Raw genomic sequence first — 25,190 nt, 5'->3', positions numbered from 1 at the left:
ATCCTATCCTCAGGCTCCTCTCTCCTTAGGCAGAGAGTCCAGGAGAGGGGCTGATCATCTGTCCCAGATGAAGCCTCTTGTGTGGAGAAGGAGGTAGGGTGGAGAGGTGGCATCAGACAGACCTGGGTTCCAACTTTGGCTCTTCTACATCCTGTGTGGCCTTAGGAAAGTCACGTCACCTCTCTGAACTCATATTTGAAATGAACATAGCATAGCATCCACCTCCCAGTGTTTGGTACAGAATGAGTGAGATGCACTTCTTCCAGGCTATGTGTGTGGTGCCCAGCACAGTGACAGCTATAAAAAGCCAATAAGATACAGTGGAGTTTCCGTTGTTGGGATCACTGTGAATTTGAATCCCTGCTCTGTCATTTCATGGCTGTGTACCTTCAGCAAGTCACTCTGCCTCTCCGAATCACAATTTCTCTGTCAACCTGGAAGAAAGGCCCTCTTCCTGAGGATTTTTATAAGGCTTAAGTGAGATGTGTGATGATTTGCTCCATCCTGTACCTCTGAAGCATCTCTCAACTTGGAACTCTTTAACTCTAGGTTCTGAATTTAGATTTTGCAGTCCTAACCCAGCTGGCCACTTGGCTTCCTTGATTATGAGAAGCCCCTGGCTCTCTGGGCTACCCAACTTTGTATCTCCAAAGGCCAGACCTCCAGTCTGATGCCTCCAGGAGCTGCACCTAGAATCCTAGCAATTTCCCGTGTGGCTTTGGCATGGCCAGGGGCAGCAAGGGATGGCTTGGGACTCTAAGGGTGAACAGGCATGACCAAAGGCCCCGGCAGAGGACCTGCCTGTGACCACAGTCACCAATGCAGTCTGTTCACTATACCGTGGCCTCACTGGGGAGAATGGATTGGCAGCTTGTAACACTTGGCTAAAAAATCAACTTGCTGGGGGGCAGGGAGATATAGAGGGGCCAGCTCCTGCACAGGCAGTAGGTACCCCTGGGGAAGGCAGACTCTGCACAGTGCTGAAATACCCTGGAGGCAGCCCCACTCCCCAGGGAGGAGCTGCCCGCAGGACTGTTATCACCGGCCAGGCCCTTTCCTGCAGCCCCAGCAGGGATTAGCTGAGGCTGCTAAGTGGCCTCCAGCTTTCTCCTGTGCTCCAGAGAAGAGGGGAGGGAAGGGCGAGGGGTGGGGAAACAGCACCAGCGGTGTGTGCATATGGTGTGATTGTCATGGTTACGCTCTGACAAAACAAATGGCTCGGCTTCCTGCAGGCCACCTAAACAGCTATTGCAATGTGGGCATTGATCAAGCCAGCTGCCAGGGCAGCAGGCGCAGGGCTTGGGCACTGGAGCCCAGCCCCGGACCGCACCTCCAGCAGTGCTGGGTGCAGAAGGCAGTCACTGTGGCAGTGGAGAGAGGGAGTGTGTACCCAGACACGTGTTGCTTCTGGGGTAAGGTAAGGGCTGGCCCCACTTGTGTGAGGAGGAGAGGCTGGACAAGGGGGCTGCTCTGGGTGGGCAAGCGCATGCATGAGTGTGTGTGTGTGTGTGTGTGTGTGGTGAGTTTGTGTGTCTATGGGCATGTGTGTCAGGGTGTGTACACTGTGTCAGGCACCATGGGGAGGAGCCCAGGATGCTTCAGCATAAGAAGTGAGGGAGCATGGCCACATGTTGCTACTCAGGTCCAGCTCTCTCTCTCTCTCTCTCTCTCTCTTTCTGTCTGTCTCCTCTATTTCTCTCCCTCCCCACCCCTTCTCCTGCTCCCTCTTCTCTTTCTTGTTTGCTTTCTGTGTGTGAGTCTCTGCGTCTCCTTCTCTCTGTGTCTGTCTCTCTCTTCTCTGTCTCTGCCTCCTTCCTCCCTCTCTCAACCTTCCGTCCCTGCCACCTGTTTCCACCACTTCCTGGTCAGTCCCCCATCATCCCTCGTCTGTCCTCCAGAGCTCTGGGGCAGTCAGGAGCTCTGCAGGGTGCCCACCCCGGCAGCCGGGCTCATGCCTGCTGCCCTTCGGATGCCCCGCAGCTTGTGACCGTCCCCAGAGCCACCGGCCAAGCGCACACCCTTTCCTGAGCCCCGCGTCCCTGGGCTCCTGCAAGGTAAGAGGGGAAGGAGAAAAGGTCCTCGGGCAGAGGGAGGCGGCTAGGGGAGAGGAACTCAGCAGCGGGTGCAGTGTGGCGCCTGCTAACGCATCAAGCCTCCACTGGAAGTTCCACCATAACATCTGCGGCAGCCCCAACAGTTCCACCCCATGCTCCCGCCGGCACCACAGCAGCAGAAGGAGGCCTGTGGGGCGGGGGCCAGAACCATTCCCTCCTCCCTTCTGAAGAGCAACAGGCGTCACACCATCCTGCCTCTTCCACTAACCCTGTTCCTTCTTTTGCTTTTTCTTTCTTTTTCTCTCTTTCTTTTTTCTTTTTCTTTCCCTCTCTCTCTCTTTCCTTTTCTTTCCCTCTCTTTCTTTCTCTCTCTCTCTTTCTTTGCTCCCCCCCTCCTGTCCTTCCTTACCTCCTTCCTTCTTTTTTTTTTAGACATAGGAAGTAAGTCTTTTCTGCTGAGGCGCGGCCCCTTCCCTGGGCTCACCTGTCTAAACCCAGCCAGCTCATGGGGACTGGACAAGGCTCAAAGGAGTCTAGATGAGCTCCGGTCCTCCTGCTCCTGGGAAGAGGCCGTGAGGCCACAAGGCTCTGTGGTCAGCTGGGTTGGCCAGTGGGGCTGAGCACATGTGCATGTGTGTGTGTGTGATGCATGCAGGCATATGCTCCTGAAAGGTATATTGGGGCATGTGTGTGTAAGGGGATTACCTGGAGGGTAGTGATGTATATCGGAGAACTACATGAGTTGGTAAGCAGGTCTGTGTGTGTATATAAATGTGTTTACATGTTTGTGGGTGCATGTGGGGGACACCCTGTGTTTGCTGCTGTGCAGGGATTTAAGAGTGCAGTGTGTGTGTGCACACGTGTGCACATGCAGAGGATTGTGAGTTGAACTTGACCCAAAGGTTGCTGGGCAGGGTCCCCAAGGTCTGGTATGTGGCTGTGGGGCCCTCATCACCCAGCCTTGGCTGGCATCTGTCTTCAGGGATAGTGCTTCAGTTGTCTCCAATCCAGCCCCATCCAGGTGATGGTGCAGGGCTGGTGGTCACTGTGCCCAGGTGGGTGGCCTGCAGACCCCACTGCCTTGCTGGCCTGAGATGGGCCAAGGCTCCTGACCTGGAAATGGCTCAGGCTCTGAGCAGCCTCCTCAGCTTCAGGGATTAGGAAACTCAGGATCTGTGACCTCACAGAAAATGGGGTGAAGACCAGCCCCAGATCTGGGCCAGACGCAGCTCTCAGAAGGTGCTCTAGACATTGGCGATTAGGCTGTTAATAAAGTTGTCCTGGCTGGGGGGAGGAGGTAGAAGACAGGGAGCCCCACCCAGGGTGATGACACCGGTGTTCTGTTCCAAGGGGCTAGGACACCCACTCAGCCATCCCTGCGGCCCCTACTCACCTGGCAGCCCCTGGGCCCAGAGGGAAGAAGCACCTTTGTGCTTCCTCTGTCTCACTCATTGCGGCTTTGCTCCAGGCTCTGCTCCAAGCCAGCACCTTCACTGACTGGCTGGCCTCTCCTTACCAGACAATGATGCAAATGCTGTTTATGGCTCTGTGAGAGGCCAGCTCCATGGGGACAAGGGACAGCTCTGAGGAAAGGAGGGTAGTGGAAGAGGCACCCAGGGGCTCAGGGACAGCACTCCTCCAGGCCACTGGCCGGGGCTCCTTGTCAGATACCAGCTGTCGTCTCTGCTAAATACTTACCTGGGTTTCTCGCGGTACTCCTGATGGTTCCCTCTACAACACAACCTCGAGTGACCAATGACCAGGCTATGCAGACACAGGTTTCTCATGGTCTCACAGGCGTCCTTGCTCCAGTCAGCCTGGGAAGGAGCTTGACCAAGGCCAAGAAGAGGGTCACCTAAACAGGAAGCTGACAGATATCCCTGGGGGAACTGGGAACAGCCCAGTGGGGTCACTTCACTGAGTATGACTCCAGGTCACCAGAGGTGCACAAGTCTTCTCATCCTATGAAACCCTCTGGGTTCCTGGATTTCTTAGGGAGAGGGAATTGGGATCAGCGGTGTTCTGTGTGGGGCTAGGCAGGCTTCCTGAAGGAGGTGACACTAGAGTGGGGATTTGGAGGAAGCAATGGATGGATGTGACTACGTGGATGGGCAGAGAGGAACAGGGAACTGTTTCCCACATAACCGGAGTGTGAGTGCAGGCAGGGCTGGGAGGGGCAGGAGGTCTTGGTCCATCAGTGTCAGTTTGAATCAACAGACAAGAAAGGGTGGAAATAGGGAAAGGAATGAAAACCATCGGATCACTGGGCGCCCACTTCATGCTGGGCTCTGGGCAGGATGTTGTGTCTCTGTCCTCAGGAGGCTTGCAGTCTCAAGTGGGGAGACCAATGGTCATCAATTACCCAAGCTTATGCAAAATAGCACTCAGGAGAAGAGCTTCTGGATTTGAGGCACAGAGGCAAGGGCTGGGTCAGAGGCACATCTTTATTGAGTCAACTGCTTATGCATCAAAGCAGGGCAGGGCAAGTCTGAACCTGGAGGAATTTTTGTCTTCAGCGGCTGGTCACTTGCATCTCTATAGTCCTGGCCCCAAGGATGAGCCTGCAAAACTAGCAGAGAAGGAACAGTTAGACACGGGGGTGGGGGAAAAAGGGACAAAGAGTAGTACCTAGTTTCTTCCTTGCCTTGTGTCATTCCCTTACCTGGTGCCTTACCCATGGGGTTTTATTTATTTATTTATTTATTTATTTTTGAGACGGAGTTTCACTCTTGTTGCCCAGGCTGGAGTGCAACGGCATGATCTCGGCTCACCGCAACCTCTGCCTCCCAGGTTCAAGAAATTCACCTGCCTCGGCCTCCCAAGTAGCTGGGATTACAGGCATGCACCACCACGCCAGGCTAATTTTGTATTTTTAGTAGAGACAGGGTTTCTCCATGTTGGTCTGGCTGGTCTCAAACTCCCAGCCTCAAGTGATCCACCTGCCTCACCCTCCCAAAATGCTGGGATTACAGGCGTGAGCCACCATGCCCGGCCTCCCATGAGGTTTTACTAATCTTTACTTTACAGGTGATAAAACTGAGTCTCGGAGAGCTCAAAGAGCTAGCAATAGCAAACAGCAGTGCCACCCTCTAGAAGAGAACTTAAGACCGCTCCATGCATGGAGATTGTTACAGCAGGATTTAGCTGAGCAAAGTTGGATCCTAGATGCCCAGAGGAGGGAACAGTCACTCCTAGGTAAAGGGGTGGGGAAAGGCTTCAGGGAGGAGGTGGGTTTGAAAGGACCCAGCAGGATGAGTAGGTTTCAAAACACAGAGATGGGATCACAGGGCTCTGGGTTGAGGGAGAAACATAAACAAGGGTGCAAAGTTGAGGCTCACAGAGGTCTGGTCTGGGGAAGAGCACATATTCTAGTCTGGAACACAGAGTCAGAGTGGAAGAGAAATACGGAATCAGGCTGCAAAGGGGGATTGTGGGGGCGGAGCTGAATTTGACGTGAACAAGTCAGGCTTAGTGAAGACTATGAACAGTCCCAGAGCAGGGAAGCACCGTGGTCAGATCAAGATCTCAGGAAGACAAATTAACAAGCCTGAGAAATTGAAATCTCACCTCTTGAATCCTCACTGGGGTCTGGAATGGAAGGATCCTCGTCTCCAGTTTGAAAACCCTTTGCTAGATCGTGCATTGTGAATCTTCCTAAGGCAAGAGTCCCCAGGTGTCTCAGCACAAAGCTCTTCTCCCTATTCCTATGACCACAATAAGGATCAAACTGCTGGGTGCAGGACTCTCTGCCAAGAGGTTCCTTCCATGGGTGCCACCGTGGAGACAGAGACAGGACCCAGGGCCAGGGCAGGCAGCTGGAGTGATGGTCCCAACCCAGCCTAGAATGCGGCCATTGAGGGAGTGGCTGGAGGGCAGGAGATGGGTCTACCTGGTTCGCCGTAGTATCTCCCTTTCCTTATTCAGGCCCCATGGAGGGGTCTGCTTAATCATTATCTGTGACCCCATAGATGTGAGGTTGTAGGTTGGTTTGTTTGACGGAGTTTTGCTCTTGTTGCCCAGGCTGGAGTGCAATGGTGCGATCTCAGCTCACTGCAACCTCCGCCTCCTGGGTTCAAGTGGTTCTCCTGCCTCAGCCTCCTGAATAGCTGGGATTACACGTGTGCACCACCAAGCCTGGCTAATTTTTTGTATTTTTAGTAGAAACAGAATTTCCCCATGTTAGCCAGGCTGGTCTCGAACTCCTGACCTCCGGTGACCCGCCCACCTCAGCCTCCCAAAGTGCTGGGATTACAGGCGTGAGCCACCGTGCCCGGCCAAGGTCGTAGGTTTTTTAAAATGTCACCCTAATAGAGAACGTGAATAGACTGTCCACTTACAAAAGTAGTCCCTGAATAAATGTCTGTTCTTGCTCAGAACCAGCGTTGATCCCTGCCCTTCACCCGATACCCATGTCCATCAGTTTCTCCGTCAGGTGGGGTAAGCAGCTGATCATACAAAGCCAAAGGATTGCACGGTGAAACTGACATCATGTGAAAGTTGTGGGAGTTAGTGAGGCCAATCAAAGAGGACATTGGAGGACTCCTAGTCCTACACAAGGCCATAGATGAATGAGAACCTGGCATTTAGGCCAGAGAATGACAGAAGAGAATATGGACAACAATGAGTTCATGATAAGAAACTGTAATCATTATGCTGTGACAGTGAAATACGACCTTTTTAAAAATGTCACATCATGCTAGCATATAATGTTGTTCAGGAAAACCATGCCCTGCTAAACCAATCAATATTTGATTTGTCCTTTGAGGACTGAAAGTTTTGGCACATGGTTGTAACTATAATCTTATTTTGGTCCAACATAAGGTTCTGTTTTCATATTTTTAGTCTCATTTTTCAAAATGAAATCCCAACTGAAATCTTTTCTTCATTCACCCTTTCCTATGACACGTTGGTCTCTGTTTTAAGTGGATTCACTTACAGTGGGCTTTTTCTGGTCAAATTATTGGGTTAACATGCGGATCTCTCATGATAAGTGTTTAATGCTTGTGGAGTTTGTGAATGAATGACTATGGAGTTCTTTCCAGAACTATTCACTTTTGCCTTTCAGGCCTCTTGCTTCTGCATTGCCTGCCTCACCTCAAGTCATTCATTAGTTTATTCAGCATTTAATGAGCACCTGCTGATTGTCAGTGTCTCTTCTAAGGCACTGGGAATACAATTGTTGACAAAATATACAAAGATCTCTGTCTTCCTAGAGCTTATATTCTAGTGGACCCACTGGCCAATCTCACCTTCCTCCATCTCTTACTCCCTTTGGATACCATGGATTCTATTCCTGGGACCATCACCTTTGCTCAAAGACCCAAACATTCATGGCTGTACTAGCCAAGTTAGATTAGGCTACGCTGCAGTAAAAAAGCAGCAACGTAATTCCTGCTCTTGCTCCATGTCCAAAGTAGGCCATGCCTCTAATGGAGGCTCCTCAGGGGCACATTCCTCCATGATCGCTGTGGCAGAGAACATGACATGGGCAAGCACACACTGGCTTTGAAAGCTTCCACCCAGAAGTGACACACGTCACTTCCACACATTTCATTGGCTGAAGCCAGAGGCACATCTAGGCCTTCAAGGAAGCTGGGAGCTGCAGCTTACCATGCACCCAGCGGAGGATAAGGCAGAAGATCTGTACAATTGCATGAAGATCACATGCAGCCTTATTCAAGAGCGGCGCATCATAGCCTTGATCAGAATACTTATAGGAAATACAGGAGAAAGGAAAGGTCATCTTTGGTTGAGTCCCTTCAAGGATCTTAGCCCTCCTTCTCTGACCACTAGCACTCAGGGCTGACCAGCAGATCTGAATGCTTGGTGGCCAGCAGGATTGGCCTCTGCCTCAGCACAGCAAAGTAGCAGGTCCCCTATTCACAGAGGAAGTTCTGCCCTGGAAGCTACAATCCTCTTGTGCTATTTCCCCTCTGAGCCTCAGTCTCCTGATCCTTAAAAATGGGATAATAATCCTTATTTTGCCCCTATTCATAGAGCCCTAATTAATTCATGGATGTGAAAGTGCTTTAATTATAAATTGCTTTCTATGAAGGCTCATTATGATTACTTTCATGACTCGGTGGTGGATTTTTTTTTTTTTTTTTTTTTTTTTTTTTTTTTGGTGGGGGGACAGAGTCTTACTCTGTCTCCCAGGCTGGAGCACAGTGGTATGATCATATCTCACTGCAGCCTGGAACTCCTGGGCTCAGGCAATTCTCCCACCTCAGCCTCCCAAGAAGCTGGGATTCAGGTGTGCCACCACACCTAGCTAATTTCTGTGTATGTGTGTAGAGATGGTCCCCATATGTTGCCCAGGCTGGTCTCAAACTCCCGGCCTCAAGCAATCCTTCCATTTCAGCTTCCCAAATGGTAGGATTACAGGCATGAGCCACCCTGCCCAGTCTCAGTGATGAATTTGAAAGGGTAAGCTGGTCAGGGGCTACAGCCTCTTCAATACATACAATTCCATCATTTTTAATCCTTTCCTTTGAATTCTTGAAGACTTTTCTAAGATACTGCATTTCTAAAAGATTCCTTACAAGCCTATCAGGAAGTCTGGCCTTGATTAGCTTTATCCCCACATCCCACCTTTCCCTACACAAGGCAAAGCCACCAGCTCACCTTCACAGTCAGCCAGGCACTGTGCCTGGCACTTTACCCACAGTCCTCCTTCTCATCATCATGAGGCAGGGAGGTGAGCTCTACTTCTGTGCCCTTTTATAGATCAGAAAACTGAGGTCAGGGAGGTGAAGTAGCTTGCCTGTGTCACCCAGTGCTACAAGTCAAAGCCTGGCTTTGAGCCTAATTCCTAGAGCCTGAGGAGCTCCTGATGCCCAGGCTGGCTGACGAGGGGGACTCTGCAGCTGGCCTCCTCTCTCTGCTTCCTTGTCCCTGGTTGGTTTAGTCTGTGTTGCTGACAACCCCATGTCGTACCTGGGACTCTCAAAGAGAGGGCTTTTCTCTTGCCTCTGGGGATGTGGGATATCATTACCATGGATTTTGCTATGGCATAGTGGTAAATGCAGAGGCACTGGAATGGAAACGCCCGGGGTTCAGTTCCCAGAGTCATCCCTTCCTAGCTTTATGACCTTGGGCAGTTTTACTAACCTCTCTTATATTCACTCAGATCACCTGTAAAAAGAAAGAAAGATTGCACTTACAGGGTTATGAGGGATCCGTGTGATCATCCACATAACTTTCTTAGCACAGTGCCCACGACCCAATGGAGGAGTTTGTGCAAAGTGTCGGGAACCTCTAAACCCTAAAACCCTGCCTCCTTAGACCTGGTTGGCAGTGGGAAACTCGGTATTCTAAATGCAGCCTCTCCAACTGTCTCTCCCTTCCCTCTTAACCTTCGGCTGGTTCTGCACCAGCTGGAGCCCAAGAAGGGGGCAATACCAACCTTGCCCAAGGTTTTCCTGCAGTAAGATGCCCCATGAGATCCATTCTGAGGCCTCTTTGTGTGTCCCTTGTGTTCCAGTTTTGTTTTTTGTTTTGTTTTTGTTTTTGCTTTTTGAGACAGAGTCTCACTCTGTTGCCCAGCCTGGAGTGCAGTAGTGCGATCTTAGCTCACCGCAAGCTCCACCTCCCAGGTTCAAGCGATTCTCGTGCCTCAGCCTCCTGAGTAGCTGGGACTACAGGCGCCTGATGCCCCGCCTGGCTAATTTTTGTAGTTTTAGTAAAGGCGGGGTTTCACCATGCTGGCCAGGCTGGTCTCAAACTCCTGATCTTAAGCGATCCACGCACCTCAGCCTTCCAAAATGCTGGGATTACAGGCGTGAGCCACCGCGCTCAGCCTCCAGTGGCGTCTTGTTGAAATGACTTCAAAATGGGAGTCATCTCTAGTGTGCTGATTTGGTAGGAGAGAGAGCCAGGGTACTGATCCACTATCCCACTCAAAACATGGGGAAGATGCTGTCTCCTTTCCCCACTCCTACCCCCACCTCCCCACTCCTAGAAAGCACAGCAAAAGGGCAGGAGCCAGTGAGAGGTGGAGCCCTGGGGGTTTGCCGCAGTCGGTGTGGAGGGGTCACAGGCCCTGCAAAAGAGCAGCTGGCTGGCAGGTGCACTAACTCAGCCTGGGCACCTGGACCTCGCTGGAAAGGAGCAGGCAGCAGGGGGGGTGCCATTAACAACCCAGGATCTGGGACCAGATGCTTGGATTCAAATCCTGGCTCTACACCCACTCACTGTGTAACCCTGAGGTTTTCTTCACCTTTCTAGGTCTTGGTTTCCTCTGCTGCAAAGTGAGGATGAGCTGCTTCATAGGGTCTTTCTGGGGATTCAGCGTGAAAATCCCCCTGGCACTCAGGAAACAGTGCCACCTCTGAGAAGAGACTAAGTAGTCAGACACACAGATCCCTTCAACTGGGCGGGGCGCATGAGGAATGAGTATACATCTTCAGTCCTGATATGGGTTGTCTCTCAGAGCAGCTGAGACCCTGGACTGTCAATCTGAAGAGATGGGTGGGATGAATTCTCCAGGTGCACCTCCTCTTGTTGTTAGATAAAGATGCCAGTACTCAGAGCCCAGAGGGACCCTGTGGGAAGGACCTTCTCCAGGTCATTCATGTATTCATTCAGCAAATAAGTATAGAGGGTGATGAATCTTTGTGGTTAGGAGCTCGATCTCTGAAGGTGGAGTCCAAATCCCACCACCAGCTCCACCACTTACAAATGTATTACCTTGACCAAGAAATGTAACCAACCTGGGCTTCAGTTTCCTCTTCTGCAAAATGGGGATAATAGCCTTGCCTTCTTGATAGGATTGTCCCGAGGGCTACTAGAACTAATTCATGAAAAGCACTTAGAACACTAACTGGCATCTACTCATGGCTCAATATGTGTTAGCTGATATTTTTTGAAAACTGTTTTAGGCACTGTTCCATGTGCTAAGAACCATAACAAGGAAGAAGTACAGCTTTGACCCCCACCCCAGGGTCTTAAGACCCCACCAATCTTTATGCCCCACCAGCTGTGCTCCGTCCAGGCCCAAGAGGTATGGACAGACCATATGCATGACAGCAGGGTCCCAGTCTGGAGTTCATACGCAGTTGGTGGCAGAGCTGGCAGAACAGGCTGAGTTAGTGCACCTGCCAGCCAGCTGCTCTTACTCAGGCCAGGGGGCGCTTTGACTCCCAGTCCAGTGCCCTCTGCCTCCCCACAAAGCCTCTCTGTGGAGGGGGCGCAGTGTGTGCGGGGAAGCAGTCTCACTCACAGGTTGGCCCAAACTGCTCTGGGACCTCAGAAAGAAGGGAAGGCAATGAATGTATTCTTTAGCCAACACCTAGGCAGGGGGCCCTGGGATGGCTGGGTGACAGGTCTGAGGGCTGTAGGTGGCCAGAACCACCATGGGGAAATGCCAAAAGCTCAGGTGCACAGATGCAGTCATAGTGGGTGAGAGAGTGAAGCCGGGAGGATAACCCAAAGAGAAAAGGGAATTAAAGCAATGGCCAACATTTACTGCGGACCAGAAACTGAGGCAGACATTTTATAGGGCAGTGTCTCCCTTGCAAGCTTCTCAATAACCCTAAGAAAGAGAAGACATTTTTACCTGCCCACTATACAGAGGGTGAAACTGAATTTCAAAGAAACATCCAATGAGAGAACACTGGAGAAGGAAAAGGAAAGGCAGGTTCCAGGGGCAGGAATTTACTTCCTAGCCTGTCACTTTACCACTTCGAGGTTTTGCCAGCAGGCACAGCACAAGGATTTACTCTTCAACTCCCTAGGAGCCCCACTGCAACAGAGTAGCTCTAGAGGGGCAGTGGCTGGATTCAAAAACAGCTCTCCCTCTGAGCCACCAGCCGGTGAGCCCCTCAGCACATGGAGAGCTGTGTGCTGGAGACAGGGACAAGGCTTGAAGCCACATAGAGAATTTACTTAGTGCTTTTCAGTGGAGCCACAGGGATGCTGGCAGCTCGGCTGGGTGAGCTCACCTTGCAAACATGCCCCTGGAAAGGTGGGTGTACATTGAATTTGTGTAATAAAGCCCAATTTTCCCAGCGATGTGTGGGCGCATTTTTGAGTGACCCTCAGTGAGCAGAGGCTCCAACGCAGGAATCTTACTGGGCCCCCCAGTGGACCAGCACGGCGCAATTTCTGTATATGTAAACCACTTCCTCGTTGATCTAATCTGACAAGCATCTTTTCAGACGCTTAGCCCAGATAGATGGCCCTCATTTATCTTTTCAAATGTGGATGTGCCTATTTCTCCCTTCTTCAGCAGGCCTAAACACAGTCTTCTAGCTGGAAGCCCCAGACACCGTGTGTGGCTTGGCCCCAGCCTCCTGTCCAGACTGACTGTCCAGGACATCTCAACTGGCTGGACTCCAGGTCTCTAAGGCAGTGTGAGGACGCAAAGCACTGAGAAGCCTGAGCATTCTGTACTTTGACTACTCCCCCAACCCCCAGCCCCTACCAAAGGAGACTACAGCTATCTCCAGGATAGAATCTCATGGGCTCTGGGCTGAAATAAATTTCTCCCATTGTTAGATTCTTTAGATGAACCCGTAGCCAAGTCCTATATCCACCCCATGGCACATTTCATTCTATTTATTTGGCCACTGACTCATTCGTTCAACCAATAGAGCACATGCCATACATTCATTGTTAAGCACTAACTATGGGCCAGACACTGAGGAGAGACAGAGTATCCTGTCTCAAGTTCTGGGGACTAACTGCTCCTGGTTGGGGTGGGTGGGGGACAGGACACAAGGCCTGAGGGCAGAGGCCCTGTACTTCTTGGTCGTTGCAGTAGCCCAGCCTAGCAGTGTCTGGCACAGAGCAGGTCCTCCATATAGGTCTGTTAAATGGACACACGGCACATGGATGATGAGACAAATAACATGAGTGGTGCTGACTGTGCTGGTGGCAGGGGGCAATCTTAGGCAATGCAGGACCCAGAGAAGGCTCCATGGAGGTGGTGGCATTGAAGCTGGCCTTGAAGGATGGCTAAGGAGGGAGAGGTGGAGACAGCATTCCTGGCAAAGCCCACAGTGCCAGAAGAGATAGCAGTAGCAGAAGTCAGCCTTGTTTGGAGGCATAGCAAGAGGTCTTGACTGGCTGGAGCATGGGGTAAACGGGGTGAGGGTGGGCCTCACAATCAGGGATTTGTTACCCATGTTGGCTGGATATAGGCCTACGCGGGGAGGTTAGAGGAAAGAGACCAGAATACGAGAAGCCCAGAATTCTAGAAGGTTAGAACAATCAGACCAGATCCAGAGAACCTACCGACTTGGCCCCACTTTGATAAGAGTGTTGGTGCTATCTGTGATTGGGTGGCCCTTGCAGCACAGGCTTCTAAAGGGGCTATGAAAGCAGGACTTCCTAGAGGGGCTGGAGATGAGAAAAGAAGCAAAGGCCCCTAGCCCCAGGTAAGAGGGCAGGTGGCAAGCCCAGAATTGCTTGTGGGCTCACAGTCTTCGTCTAGCCCAGGCCTGGCTGAGCCCACACAGCTAGGGGACCCCAACTCTATGGAGAAGCATCTGGGAGGGATCAGGCCAGGTTGAGGGTGAGTTGCTTCCAGAATGGGCTTTGCAGGTGGGAGGAACATGTTTCTGGGACAACAATGTGCGGGGGATGCAAGGGAAAGGGTAGATTTCAGCAATAAGATCAGAGTCAGGGTCAGGATTTGCTAAGGCAGATGCTAGGCAGAGGCCCATGGGACCTTCCCAGCTCAGACCTGGAGGAAGCTAAGGCACACGGAGGTTTAGTAACTTGCTCAAGAACACGCAAAATGTGAGTGGCAGAGCCCAGCAGAGTGACTGGGCCAATTACTATAAAAGTGGCCATCCCAGGAACTCTAACCTCAGGCAGTTCCCCAGAGACTGGGACCTAGGCACCCCTAACCACTACCCCACGGGCAAGTTTCTGCCTTCTCAATCTCTTTCTGAAAAGCAAATATCCCCCAGCAAGAGGAGCATGAGGGCCTTCTCCTTGACCCCAGGAGCCCTGACACAGCCCCCTGCCACCTCCACCTCCCTTGTGATGGCTGAAGCCAGCAGGGCCCCAGCACTCTCTTCCCTCCTGTGCTCAGCATGAACTGGGAAGCAGCCTGAGCAGGGGAAAGAGCAGGCTTTGGAGTCCGGGCTGGTTTCCATTCAGCTTGGCCACTCTCTGGCTGTGTGATGGCTTTTGGACCTCCGTCCGAACCTGGAAATTGGGAGTAGATGTATTAGCAATGCCTGTAAAGCACTAGAACCTGGTAGATGCCCCTATTCAGAGGCCCTTGTCCAAACCAAGCACAATCCAGGGAGCTGGAACAAGGCAAAGGAGGAGGTGCAGCCATTGCTCTTTCAGAACTCACAGCCCCATGGGAAGATAAAGCCATTGCAGATGAGTGGTTACAGTGCCGCAGGATGTGGGGTGTGATAGACAAGGGCCCAAAGGCTATGGAAGCCCCAAGGAGAGCGTGTCTGATGGACTGGAGTGTCAGAGAAGGAGAAGGCTTCCTGGAGGAGGTGGATCTAAGCCTTGAAAGATGAACAAGACTTTGACGGCAGAGAAGGCAAAGGGTGGCAAAGAACCTGACGTGTTCAGGGCATGGTGAGAGGGTCAGTGTGTTTGGAGGAAGGCGAGCATGTAGAACGTGGAGGGCGGTGGCACTGGAGAGAGACGGGGACCCAATGGGGAGAGCCTTGAATGCCACATTAGATGTTTGACTTACTCTTTTGGACAAAATCAATGGGAAGCCATTACACTCAGGAAAAATGGAGGTGTGTGTGCACGCGTGTGTGTGTGTGTGTGCACGCGCGTGCACGTCTGTGTGTGTGTGGTGACAGAGGAGACCAGAAGGGAAACAGCCTGGAGGTTGAAGGAACAGGTAGGAGATGATACAGTCTAGGGGAGATCAGTGAAGCAGCAGCAACAGGAAGAGAGAAGAGAGGATTGCAAGACTCGCTCAGGCAGAGGTGACAAGGCTTGGGGGAAGCTCAGCGCAGGAGATGGTGTACCCTCATGTTTAAGCACATGGTCCTTCTACTTTGGTTTACTCTTAGCCTCATTGTTTACTGGCTGTGTGGCCATGGGCAAGTTGCCTCACCTCTTCAAGCCTTGGTATTTTCGTTTATCAAATAAGGATAATAAGAGTACCTACCTCCGAGAGATGCTGAAAATCATATATGTAAAGCACTCAGAGTGGTATTTCATCTATTCAGCAAATACTTATTGAGCATCTACTATGTGCCTGGCACTACTCTGTGGGCAGTGGATACAGCAGTGAATAAACTAAAACAAAATCCTGGCCCTCACAGGGATTACACCTTGGAGAGTTAGGAGACACATTAAACAAGATAAATAAGCAAGATATATATTATGTCAGATGGTGATAAGTGCTAAGGAAAAAAACAAAGAAAGGAAGCTGGAAAGTGTTGGGAGGTTGCAATTTTAGGAATGAGCAAATGGTCTTGAAGATGGACCCATCACAGATGGTATGTGAAGTTCAAGGCATGGGAGTGGAAATGCAGGCTGAGCTGGGAAGGAAGCAAAGGTTGCTGACATGCAGGATCAAGGGGTAAATGCCCAGGTTGTTGATGCACTGTTCCCAAGGATGCTCAAGTCACCTGAGATGATGGCAGGGCTTGGGAAACAGAGGAAGTCATGAGCCAAGCGCCAAGTGTTGACTAAAGGAGTATGATTGAGACCTTAGAGAAGGCAAGCCACAAGGATGGGATAGCCAAAATGCATCAGCCCCCCAAGGAGAAGGGTTTTGACAGGAGGACAGAAGAGTGACAGTCTTGGAGCAGCAACTGGGACCAAGGACACAGAGAGTTTCAGGAGAGGCACAAGATCTGGGGGAGTTTGCTGGCCATGCAGGGGCAGCTGTAGATGACACAGGGGGAGGTTTGGAGAGGTGGGCAGTGGCCAGGAACTGACTCAGGGGCACAGAATTACAGAGCTTCCCCCGTGGGTTGACGGCCTGTTACAAGACGGGTGGCACCTGTGGTGGGCAGGCAGGTAAAAACTGGAATGGGAGCCCAACAGATTGAACCTCCATAGCTTCTCTGTGGAGCCGCGCCTGACCTCATGGCCAGAGGATATCTCTCCCTCAGCGGAACCCATGAAAAACCCAGAAATGACCAGCCTGGCATTGTGATGACATATGGATCCATGCATTCATTCAACAGATATGTTTCACCCCTTTCTATGAGGTCAAGCATAGTTCAAGGTACTAAGGATGCATCGATGAGAAAAACAGGCCCCAATACCTGCCCTTGTGGAAGGAGGCAGATGAAAAGCAATAAATGCAATAAATGTTTTCTACATAATACATTGGAGAGTCATGCTATGGAAAAAACTCCAAACAGAGCAGGATGAGGGATCTGAAGGAAAGGAGGAGAGGGGTGCAATTTTAAAGCAGGTTTTCAGGGCCCTTCCTGAGAAGGTGCCACCTGAGCAGACGTGAAGGGGTGAGGGAGCGAGCCACGAGCACGTGCATGTCTAGAGGCTGGAGTGAATCAATTAAGGGGGTGGTCAGAAGGGAAACCAGCAGGGGCTCAGATCAATGGGGGCTTGAGGGACGTGGCGGCCATCAGGGAGTTTGAGCCATGGAGTCACACAACTGGATCCTTGTCTTCAAAGGACGACTCTTACTGCTCCACTGGGAATAGACTGCAAGGGGACAATGTGGCTGCTGCAGTGGGGATGACAAGAAGAGGCCAGATCGTGAACTTCTGTCTTTATTTACTGGCTGTCTCTTCCATTAGTAGCTCTACTCACACCTGCCTGTTCCCACTGCATCCCCAGCACCTGGTGTCCTTCAGTGTCCTTGGGAGGCTGCTGGCACTCATTCATTCATTTCACTTTAGAAATATTGATTGAGCACCTATTATGTGCCAGGCATAAATATGAATAATGTCCTGCCCAGAAGGACAGCAACCATTTGGGATTTAGCATCTCTAGGCCATCACAAAAGTGTTGGTATTTAACAGGCACACCAGGAACCTCCTCTAAGCCATATAGAACTCTTAGCATCCAGGTTTGACCCAACGTTTCATCAGGAAAACACAGTCCAGAGCCTCAAATCATTCCAATCTTTCTATGTGCCTCTTAGAGAATATGAGAGGGGATCCAATTTATAACTCCGGGCACTCCTTCTGAAAAATCCTTTTTCTTGCCCTCCCCAGTCCTCCCTCCCTTGTTCTTTAAGGCCCTCCCTCTTCTGCCAGGCCCCTTCTGCCAGCTCCACTCAATCCCTTTCTGGTTTCTCTCACCTCACCAGCTCTTTTCCAGATGTCGCATCCCAAAAGTCAAGGAACTCGGCAAAGACATGATGTCTGGCACACTGAGGAAGGAGGTGGGGAAGGTAAACATAGTGTTGACCCTCACACACTTGACAAGCCCCACTCACACCAGACACCATTCCTAAGACTGAGCCTTGGCTTCCCACACCCTGACCCGGAGATGCCATGGCCTCGTCCTTGTCCCTGGATGCTTCCTGTGGCCCGTGCCCACCTGAGGCCCAGGTTGGGACAGAGCTGGAAGGGAAGACACTCAGCACAATCTACTCTGGTCCTCATGGTCCCCGTCTCTCATGGGGATGGCCCTGGGCCCCTCCCAGGAGAAAGTCCTACATGCACACCCATTTACCTGTGTGCCATTGAGGCACCCCAAACCCACATCCAAAGCCAGCACACTCCCTTGAGGCTTCACTGTCCTCATCTGCAGAAGAATAATACCTTAGAAGGTTTTATGAGGATTAAATGAGATAATATATATGCCTGGCACATTTTCACTGTTTAATAAATTCCCACTGTCATTGCTATGACCTTTCCCCAATCCCACATTTCCTCTGCTGCTAGATTATAAACTCCTTGCCATTTGGGCTGGGTCTCATCTTTGTATAGCCAGTGGCTAATTCAGGGCCTGGAATACAGTAGGTGCTTATCAATGCTGGATGAATTGATAAAAAATTTGCATTAACCAGGCCCCTACAGGATTTAAAGTTTATTATTTCCAAGGGATTCTGACATTCTTTTTTTTTTTGAAATATAGATTTTGGTTTTTTATTTGTGTGCATGTGTGTGTGTGCGTGTGTATGCTTTTTTAAGATAATTTCAACTTTTGTTTTAGATTTAGGGGGTACATATACAGGTTTGTTACATGGATATATTGCATGATGGTGAGTTTTGTGGTATGACTGATCCCATCACCCAGGTATTAGCACAATACCCAACAGTTAGTTTTTCAACCCTTTCCCCACTCCTTCCCTCCCCGACCAGTAGTCCCGAGTGTCTATTATTGCCATCTTTGTGTCCATGAGTATACAAAGTTAAGCTCCCACTTACAAGTGAGAATATGGGGTTTTTGGTTTTCTGTTCCTGCATTATTCGCTTAGGCTAATGGCCTCCAGCTGCATCCATGTTGCTGCAAAGGACATGCTTTTGTGCTTTTTTATAACTGCATGACATTTCTAAAGGGTCAATGCTGAAGGAGTCTGCCGTCCGTTATCAGATGTCCCTCATCTAAGCCCCGCTCCCTGGGCCAGGGACAGTGTGGGTAGATTGGGTTGGATAAGATGCCTTCGGCAGAATCTCACCCCAAGGTGGACTGGAGCTGAGGTCTGGGATCGCTGCATGTCTGGGTGCTGGCTCCCTAAGGCTGCCTTCCCCAATCAGCATTCCAGACAAGAGCGAACCAGGATGCAGGGGGACTGGGGGGGAGTGAACATTGGGAGGGGGGATGTGGCTCTGTCAGGAAATGAAGGCCACCATCTTGTCCAGCACCCTCACATCTTGCCTCCCCACCCCCTTGAAGTTGCCAGGCTTTGCTCTGGCCACCAGGAGAGAGATCTCCTGAGAGAAGGCCACTTGGGGAGACAGCAGTTCCCTCCCGGCTCTTTATCTGCCTGCTGCTGTCAGTCAGCCCGACAGGAGATAAGCCCAGAGCTGTCTGGGCCTGAGCCCAGAGGGAGAACATAATTAAAAAGCCACTGCTGGCCTGGCGGGGTGCCGGGGTGTGGGGGAGCACCTAAGGATCTCAGCTGGGGACATGGAGAGGACCCAGGGGGAAACAGTCCCTTCTTTGAGAAAGAGCAGGGTACTCAGCACTCATTGAACAGCCTTGCAAATAAAGGGCAGCAGGCTACCAGCCCAGGGAAGATTTGCCTGGCACCTACCCCGCAGACAGGAAAACCAGAGGGAATCTGACCTCAAACTTCTATCCTACACCCTTCATTTGACTCTGCTTCCCATTCCCACCCCACTTCTTCAAGGCATGTGATTACTTGGGCGGGGGTCTTGGGAGGCCCTAGATCATTGAGACGTGGTCCTGAGAAGTGCTATGGAAGCCTTCATGCTGCAAGGATGAAAGCCATGCATCTCTTATTCATTCAATCAACACAAAGGGGGTTGTGAAGCCAAAGTCGAATCAAGGTGAAACCAAAGTCGATGTGGCCCGTGCCCACGTATGTAGCACCTATGCTCAAACGGGAAACAGAGAGTAACAGACATTGCTCAGAAACAGAATGCAGCACAACAAATGGATAGAGATATTCTTGGGGAGAGAAACTCAGCTCTGTGGGGGGATGACGGAGGATGCTGGGCACACTGGCCTGGCCTCCCTGCAGAGAGGACCAGAGTTGACCATGAAGGATGAGTAGGGGGTTACTAGTTTAAAAATGGGCGTGACGTGGGCCTTCCAGGAGGAGCAGCAAGCACAGGGATGGAAGGAACAGGACACGTGTCCAGAGGGGAAACTGCTGAGACCCACAGGGTGTGTTTGGGGACTGTGGTGATGCTGGGCTGGAGAGGCCAGCAGGGGCCCAACCCCATAGAGCCTCAGGCCACCTTAAGCTTTGGTTCTCTGTCCAAGAAGCAAGGGAACCCATTGGTGGGTAGAAGAGGGTAGTGGGGTAGAAGAGACCTGTCCAGTTTATGCGTCCAGAATGTTTGTTCTGGCCAGTGGGTGGAAGATGGATTCTTGGGCAAGAATAGATTCAAGAGGCAGATCAGGAACTGCAGTCCAGGCAGAGGTGGTGGTGGCCTGGGACAGGGTGCTGGTGGCCATGAAGGGAGGATGTGGATGGATACAAGGGCTTTTCCAGAGAAGACACACGGGTCTTGGCGATGGATTGGCTCTGTGTGTGTGTTGCGGGGGGCGGCGGGGAGGTGGTGAGAAGGAGGTGCAGGAATGACTCCCAGGTTTTGGCCTCTACACCTGGAAGACTGTGGCTCCCCTTTCTTTGGTGACTATTGGGGTTGGCCCTCACCTACCAAGTGTTCACTGCATTGGGCAGCCTCACTGAAGTCAGAGAAGGAGGGACGTGGTGAGCTATTCCAACGCCTTCATTCTGCAGAGGCAACATCTGAGGCTTAGGGATTATGGGATGCACAGAGGATGGGGTCAGAGCCTGAGCCCCTCGACTCCCCTCCGCTCCCCACATGGTCTGTTGGGGAGAATTCCAGGCTGAACATAAGGCTTCCTGGGCTCTAGCCCTGATTGTGCGCCAATGCTTTGAGTGAATCCCAGCAGGTCACATGCTTTCAAGCCTCTGTTTCTCTACCTGTAAAATGAAAGGAAGAGAATGGCCACTTCTCCTCTTCTCAGGGAAGATTGGTAGTTATCCTGCAGTCACTTCCTTCCCAGGAACTGGGAAGTTCTTGGGGAAAATGAAAACAATGATGCTCTGACTGCTTGGGGGTGTCTGAAATGGGAAAACTAGGTTGAGGGGACCTGGGGGAGCCTCTTCCCACTTCCTGCCCTTCCTGTGTCTCGTAGGTTCTGAAGGCTGAGTAGCCAGTGGGATGCCCGGCTTGCTGAATTGGATCACGGGGGCAGCCCTGCCCCTCACTGCATCTGATGTCACCTCCTGTGTCAGTGGTTATGCCCTGGGCTTAACTGCCTCCCTCACCTATGGCAACCTGGAAGTCCAGCCCTTCCAGGGTAAGGACACCTGCTGGGGCCTCCCCGGGACCACCCCCTCCTCCACATTGAATCCCTGTCTTGACATTTACTCGCTGACTGACCTTAGGCAAGTCATGCCACCCCTCCGAGTCTGTTTCCCCATCTGTAAAATGGTGAGACTATTTCTGCTTTGCAGGCCTCAAAGCTAATAGCAAGGAGGGTCAGGATTTGAGCTGAGGAGGTTTGGATTCAGCCCCAGCCAATTGTCCCTGCACTTTTCTTTTTCTTTGAGACAGGGTCTCATTCTGTTGCTCAGGCTTGAATGCAGTGGTGCGATCACGGCTCACTGCAGCCTCCACCTCCCGGACTCAAGAGATCCTCCCACCTCAGCCTCCCAAGTAGCTGGGACTACAGGCATGTGCCACCACACCCAACTAATTTTTGCATTTTTTGTAGAGACGGGGTTTTGCCATGTTGCCCAATCTGGTCTCGAACTCCTGAGCTCAAGCAATCTACCCACCTCAGCCTCCCAAAGGGCTGGGATTACAGGCATGAGCCACAGCGCCAGACTGTCCCCACACTTTTACAGTCCACAAGGCACACTGTCCACTGATCAGTCCCACACTTTCTCCAGGGAGCCTCACAAGAGGAGAGGCATCAAGACTCAGTCAAAGCCAGGAGCCTCCACTCCTAGCCATGGTTCTTGCTCCTATGACCCTGGGGAAGCTGCCGCCCCCTCAAAATCACTATGCTCCTCTCTGCTGTCCAGATGCCCTGGATTGTGGTGGAGCAGATGAGGTAATACAGAAGGCAGGACTTTGTGGACTGAGAAACCATCTGTGAATATGAACCACAGTCTGGGATGTGGAGTCACACTGGCCTGCCAGAGTCATTTGTAAATCAAACTCCTCTCCTTCCACTTCAGGAGGGGAATTGTGGGAAAGCTAGGAGGGCACCGGCCAGGATTCCCTTCCTATCCGCAGTGATGGGGCCTCATAACCACCAAACTTCATGTCTTTGGTTACCAACCTTTGGTGACCAAACCTCAGCCCCACCTGAGGTTCTGAAACCCCTGCAGGGCTGCCCTGAGGACCAACACTACCCAAAGGGAGCTGCAGGGAAACTTTCTTCCCCTTAGAAATCTCCTGGGCAGGGCAAATGGCCCTGTTCTGTGTTCAAGGAGACCTAGAGAGGGTGACTTAAATTAGGATCCACCTGCGGACTCAGGGGTCTAAATACCAAATAACTTCCAACAGCCCTTTGGCTTTCCACATGCAGAAGGAACAAGTGCCCCCATTTTACAGATGAGGAGACTGAGGCCCAGAGGGAGTGGAGGTCGGGGTTTGTGAGAGGCTCACCCCGGACCCAGCATTGTGCTGTTCCGATATTAAGAGAGTAGATAAAATAAGACCTTAACACTGTAAATGTGATCCCCAGCCACCAGCATTACTCAGAAGCTGCTTAGAACTGCAGGATATCTGGCCCTACCCCAGAGCTACTGAATCTGAATCTGCATTTTAACAAAATCTGAGGTCATTCGTGAGCTTCGAAAGTTTGAGAAGCACTAAGATATAATAATGTGTGGCACGTGGCTTAATAAATGGTGCCTATTTTTCGATTCTCACTACAACCCTGGGAATTAGGTTTCATTATCTAGGAGGCCTAGAGAAGCTAAGCGTCTTATCCAAGGTCACCTGGCTAGAAAACATGATGGGGTCTGGATTAGAACCCTAGTCTTCCTCCAGAGCCCCAATCTTCCATGCCACAGGTGGCAAACTTGTGGCCCATGGACAAAACTGACCACACAGATGTGCTATATGAGGCCCACACAAGTCCCATAAAAAACCATGTTTTCCCTCTCTTGGAAAATCAGAAGTTCTGGCCACACCAGTCTCACACACCTGCAAAATAAGAGCTGGCCCTGTCGCTGTGCTTACCCACCTGGTCCCAGAGCTGGGAGGTCCCAGTCTGGCTCCCTGCCGAGGCCTCTCAGCATCCACTAAGCGGCAGTGGGCACCACCCAATGGGCAGGCCAAGGGTTCAGGTTCCTTCCAGGCAAGGGGTGTGCAGGGTGGGCCTGGGGCACCCCGCGATGCTGGGCCCTGCTCCAACAGGCCTCTTTGTGTACCCCCTGGATGAGTGCACCACGGTGATTGGCTTTGAGGCAGTCATTGCCGACCGTGTCGTGACGGTACAGATCAAGGACAAAGCCAAGCTGGAGAGCGGCCACTTCGATGCCTCCCATGTTCGATCCCCAACAGTCACAGGTAAGGAAAGGAGAAGCGCTGCAGCGGGACCTGGGTTTGGCCAGCCAGAGGCTGCCTGGGCTGGAGCCTCAGGCCGACTGCAAGGATAGCAGTGGGATATGAGGGAGAAAGAGCACTGAACTAGTCAGGAATCTTGGACGGAATCCTGTGCCACCTTGGGCCAATAATGAACTTCTCTGAACCTCAGCTTCACTGTCTGTAAGACAGAGGTAATTGACTTTCTGTAGTCACCTCGAAAGTGTGAGGATCAAAGGAAGGGAGGCAACAAAAGGATTTTAAAGGTCTCTCTAGAGAACAGAATAACACATCTTTTAAGTTCAGAGGCTGTGGGACAAGTCACACCAAGATTTGACTCCCTTTCCTGTTGCTCACAAATGGTGCGAGCTTAGAGAAAAAATTAACCCCCTCTGTAAAATGGAATAAATAGCTGTCTTCACCCGATGCTCAACCAGGATAATGCACGCAGAGGACTCACATCACAGTAAATACTCAAAGCATGGCTACTAATGCCTGCTACTGAGGAAACTGAGGCTCAGAGAGGGAGAGCAACTGGCTCAAGGTCAGTAAAAGACAGCTGTTACTGCCTTTTAGGCAGCACATCACACAGCATGTTAGTGGAAGAGCCAGGGCTAGAACGTAGACCAGGTATAATATAATGTAAGAGATTCTTACTATTGGATCTGTGATCAAGGTGAAGTTTGTTCACGTGGTTATTAAAATGTTCAGTGAGCACTCATCCTGTGTAATGTGGAAAGTTGTCCCTGAGTTGTTATGATTTATCACAGTCTGAAAGGCCAGTTAGGATCTGTCTAGGAGTAACCATGATGGGAGCAGGGGGTAGAAAGTGGCTGTGTCAAGAAAGGTTGTGATGATGTTAGAGGAAAAGACCAGCCCAGATCAGGGACCAAGGAGGTGTTCACAGAGGGGTTGCGTGGGTGGGTAGACTGGCTAATTAGGGATGAAGGAATGGGTGTTTTGATAAAAGGAAAGAGCATGAGCAAAACTATGGATCCCCAAGGTGGAGGATGCTTCGATTTGGTTCTTGGGGTGGGAAGTAGAGTTTGGAGGATGAAGATGTAACCCTCTGTTGGGAGTTTTGTGAGTCCAAGTTTTCCACTCCCAGCAAGGTAGAGTGGAAAGTTCACAGGCTTAGAGTCAGACGCATGGGGGTTCAGATCCTGGTTAAATGGGTTACTTATTCACAAGTCACCCTCAAGCTGAGCCTTGATTTTCCCATCAGCAAAATGGGGCCACTCACCCTTACCACAAGAGCAATCTTAGAGGGGATCAGAGATAATCTATGTACAGCCCCTGACACCAGCCTGGCACTTAGGGAACATTCTGCAAGAGGGGGTTTCCATCACCCCTCATTCCTGCACACCAGGAAAGTTGACCTTGGACGAGGATTTGGAGCGGATCCTGTTCGTGGCCAACCTGGGGACCATTGCCCCCATGGAGAATGTCACCATCTTCATCAGCACCTCCTCGGAGCTCCCAACGCTGCCCAGCGGGGCTGTGAGGGTCCTTCTGCCTGCTGTCTGTGCCCCAACCGTGCCCCAGTTCTGCACCAAGAGCACTGGCACCTCCAACCAACAGGCCCAGGGGTAAGGAAGCCCTGCCCAGACCAATCAGAGTCCCAGGTGGGCAGCAGAGAGTGCGTCAGGTGACATTAGTAGGGGATGGGGTGGGGGGAGACAGGGAGGAGATGGGGAGGCTCTGCTATACGGTTGCCACCCTCTGAGTCATTTGCTTCTCCCCTGCTCACTTTTAGAGCACTTAAAAGTATCCCTGAAATGCCCCTGTAATGGTACTGGCCAGAAGTTATGAAATTTGGACAGCTTGGAATCAGCATTTCCAAGCTGCCCAAATTTCATAACTTTACTCAAGAGGTACTTTCTGAGCATCTACAATGTGCCAGACACTGGGCTGGTTGTTAGGGATAGAGAAAGAGAAAAAGCAACATGTTTCCTGACATTTTGGAACTTGGAGGAAGACCATTATACAATGAATAACACAACTAATT

At 51.2% G+C, this 25,190-nt stretch overlaps 1 protein-coding gene across 8 annotated transcripts in view; it reads left to right on the top strand.

Moving 5' to 3' along the window:
• Positions 1 to 1,203: 1,203 nt before the first annotated feature.
• VWA5B1 (von Willebrand factor A domain containing 5B1) overlaps positions 1,204 to 25,190 on the top strand; it is a 68,574-nt gene continuing 44,587 nt past the window's right edge. For 3 of the 8 annotated variants that reach the window (XM_054540447.1, XM_054540443.2, XM_054540450.2), the window contains exons 1-4: positions 1,227 to 1,417; positions 20,775 to 20,939; positions 23,015 to 23,167; positions 24,501 to 24,771. In XM_054540447.1, the coding sequence (XP_054396422.1) occupies positions 20,801 to 20,939; positions 23,015 to 23,167; positions 24,501 to 24,771 (563 nt within the window). In that variant the 5' untranslated portion in view covers positions 1,227 to 1,417; positions 20,775 to 20,800. Of the gene's footprint in view, positions 1,418 to 13,267; positions 13,433 to 20,774; positions 20,940 to 23,014; positions 23,168 to 24,500; positions 24,772 to 25,190 lie in introns of those variants that run through there. The other 5 variants (XM_054540431.1, XM_054540416.1, XM_024257559.2 and 2 more) reach the window with 4 other exon arrangements.

The sequence above is a fragment of the Pongo abelii genome, chromosome 1 (genome assembly GCF_028885655.2).
Source record: "Pongo abelii isolate AG06213 chromosome 1, NHGRI_mPonAbe1-v2.0_pri, whole genome shotgun sequence".
Classification (NCBI taxonomy): domain Eukaryota; kingdom Metazoa; phylum Chordata; class Mammalia; order Primates; family Hominidae; genus Pongo; species Pongo abelii.
The sequence above is the reverse complement of the archived record's forward strand: the minus strand, read 5'-3'. Positions and strand labels throughout refer to the sequence as shown.